Here is a 3,153-nt window from a genome sequence, read left to right on the forward strand (position 1 = left end):
AAATATAAAATTGTAATTTAATGCACATAAAAGTATAATTTCATATCCTTACAATCTTATCATTAAGTAGTCTTATTTAATATTTATTTAGGAAACCATATCCCATTAGGATGGTTCATTTTCAAAACAAGATGGGTTCTTTTCCTCTCACTAATTAGATTTAATTCATCTTTAAGTGTAATAGACATTTTGTTTCTCTTAAAGTCTCATCTTTTATCTTTTCAATGTCGGTTGCCAAAGATAAAGTAGAGGAATACTTCTTCATAAATGCATACAACTCATTGGTATGTGTATGAATGTTTTAAGAGTCAAACTTGAACTTCACAAAAAAATTATAAATGCATACAACTCATTTTTATGACTATAAATGCATTTAAAAGTAAAACTTGAACTTCACACAGTATATATAAATGTGTAAAAACAAAGATGATCATACTCACCATATTGTTGTCCTCTGACCTAGCTAACTTGGTACGCTCTTTTTCAAAATTCTTTCTACGCTTTCTTTTATTTTTGTTTTTTGTTTTTTTTAATTACATAGGAACTCTAACCACCAACAAGTCCTTTGGACTCTTGGTGCGGCACCAAACCTATAGATCAGCGTCCTCCGCCCCTAGGTCTCTTTCTTTCTATTTAGATACATGTTCAAAGATAAAATTTTAGATTGCAAGTTAAATATTCTATATAGTTTTTCATTTTAAGATATGAATTTTATCTTGATTCATTTCTAGTAAAACCAATCTTCTATTGATATGTTTATTTTTCCTTTGTTCTTGTAATTAGCAAGTAGATCAGAAATGCCAAAGAAAAATTAGATTTATTTTCTTTAATTTTCTACAACAATTTTTTTGATATATATTAATATTTTTAGTTTCTTTTTTAACAAACAAAGATAAAATTCAAGCACAAGAAAAATTATCATACAAGAAACAAATATCTAACATACATACATATATATATATATATATATATATATATATATATTACTTTCTCGACATTTTTATGATTATGTGATGAGTTTACTTGGTTTTTTTTTAGTAATGATAAAAAATTTACATTCAAATTTAAAATTTTTTTATTTATTAAAATTATTAATATGAATATAAAGAAAATAGCCTCAATGTATTCCTAATTATTTAGCTATATAAACATATATATATATATATATATATATATTTTAATAACTTTTAATGCGCATAGTTGAATACTCGTATATATATTAAAGGCACAAACAAATATGGTAAATTTTATGGTATTCATTCCATTATAGTTACTACTTTATATTCTTCTTTTTTTGGATAATTAGAAGAAAACAAACTCACACAAAGATGGTGGGACTAATGCCTCTACTGAAATCATAAAAATAAAAACAAGTTTTTGGTAGATTTAAAAAGCTATCCAAACTAAAAATACCAACCTATCCCTACTTTTAAACATAAAAAAAATGTGAATTGCTCTGTAAAATAAAAAAGTTAGTCACAATTACATGTGTTTTTTGTCTTTTTTTTTGGGGGGGGGGGGTAACTAAATGTTAGTTGAAATAGATTAGTGATATTAAATAATTTTTTGCATGTTTTTTTAATTAAATATTTTGATAAATATAAAAAAAGATTAATAGTTTGTTTCAATATATTTATTTACTCCATTTAATTATTTTTTTGAATGGTATTATTTACTCCATTAATTTCTTCTTTCCAGGAGATGGCATTGTATTGGATTGCACTTGCTCTATTGGCCATGCACAACCTGCCACCCACCACTTCAATAGACATAGGTCTTTGCTTTTTACGAAGGGAAAATGACACCCACCTCTCCACCCAGCCTCTGGCCATCGGCCTCTTACAACAGTACAAAATCGAAAAAGTCCGCATCTATGATTCTGATCCTTGGTTTCTTTATTCTGCCTCCAACTCCAGTATTTCTGTCCTTGTTACCATTCGCAACGACGACCTTATCCCCATCGCCTATAGCCAAGCCAATGCCACCGCTTGGTTCAATGACAACTTGCAACCCTACATCGACTTCATCTTGTTCCCCTTCATCATCGCCGGCAATGACGCCATCCCGGGACCATATGCGGTTTATGTTCGCCCTGCACTTGATAACCTCCAGCAGGTCCTCACCGCCAACGGCCTCAGCGGCATGCGCGTGAGCACGGCAGTGTCCACGAAAGCCCTTCGGCAATCGTACTTTCCCCCTTCTATCGCCACCTTTAGCGACTCAGCGGTGAAGCACATGACTGATGTGGTCGCCTTTCTGGAGAAATACAGCTCGCCGCTGTTGCTCAACGTGTACCCATACTTTGAGGTCGCCAAGCAGCCAAAGCGTGAGTGGCTGGACTTCGCGCTGTTTAGGTCGAAGGACGCGGTAGTTAAAGATGGGAATTTGGAATATGACAACTTGCTGGATTACATGGTGGACGCGTTCAGGTGTGCTATGGAGAAGGTGGGATCGACGACCTTGGACGTGGTGGTTGCAGAGACGGGGTGGCCGTCGGCGGGCAACGGGGATCTGACGACGCCAGAGTTGGCAGGGACGTACAACGGGAATTTTATGAAGCATGTGTTGTCGTTGGCGGGATCGCCGAAGAGGCCCGGAACCTATTTAGAGGGATATATTTATGAGATGTACAATGATGAAGGGCACGATTTTGGCGTGTTCTATCGCAACAGGTCGCTTGTTGCACCCATATTCTAGGACTATGCTACAGAGAAATAATTCCTTGCAAGTATTTCTCTATGTTACTAGAGGAGATTGCAGTTGATAATAAATTTTGAGACATTTGCCTAATGTTTCATGTTTGAGGTTTAAGATAAAAAAGAAATATGAGACGAAATTTAAATTATTTTTTATTGTGTAGTTTAGTTTCTTTTAAAATATATTAAAAAATAAGTATTTTTCCTGTATTATAAAAAGTATTTGAGTGTTTATTTTACTAAGTATTGTTTGGTTTGCAATTTGACAACTATTATGATATGTACTTTGAAAATTACTCTTTTTGGGAGAAATATATATATATAAAGTAACTCTGCCTGTGATACACTTAATATCTTAATTTTTTCACACATGGCTGGTCCCAAGCCCCGAGTTAAGGAGAAGGGTTGTGTTAGATAGTTGACAATCAACATATATATAAAGTATTTTGGGAATACT

General features: G+C 33.3%; 1 protein-coding gene across 1 annotated transcript; it reads left to right on the top strand.

Moving 5' to 3' along the window:
• Positions 1 to 438: 438 nt before the first annotated feature.
• LOC131146408 (probable glucan endo-1,3-beta-glucosidase BG5) lies at positions 439 to 2,845 on the top strand. Its single transcript, XM_058096002.1, has 2 exons — positions 439 to 471; positions 1,699 to 2,845. Exon 2 carries the CDS (start codon positions 1,702 to 1,704, stop codon positions 2,695 to 2,697), a length of 996 nt encoding a protein of 331 aa, XP_057951985.1. The 5' UTR covers positions 439 to 471; positions 1,699 to 1,701; the 3' UTR covers positions 2,698 to 2,845.
• The last annotated feature ends 308 nt before the right edge of the window (positions 2,846 to 3,153 follow it).

The sequence above is a fragment of the Malania oleifera genome, chromosome 13 (genome assembly GCF_029873635.1).
Source record: "Malania oleifera isolate guangnan ecotype guangnan chromosome 13, ASM2987363v1, whole genome shotgun sequence".
Taxonomy (NCBI): Eukaryota; Viridiplantae; Streptophyta; class Magnoliopsida; order Santalales; family Ximeniaceae; genus Malania; species Malania oleifera.

Bases quoted from the DNA above. Each gene is read 5' to 3' on its own strand.
- LOC131146408 (XM_058096002.1), top strand. From the start codon at position 1,702: ATGGCATTGTATTGGATTGCACTTGCTCTATTGGCCATGCACAACCTG.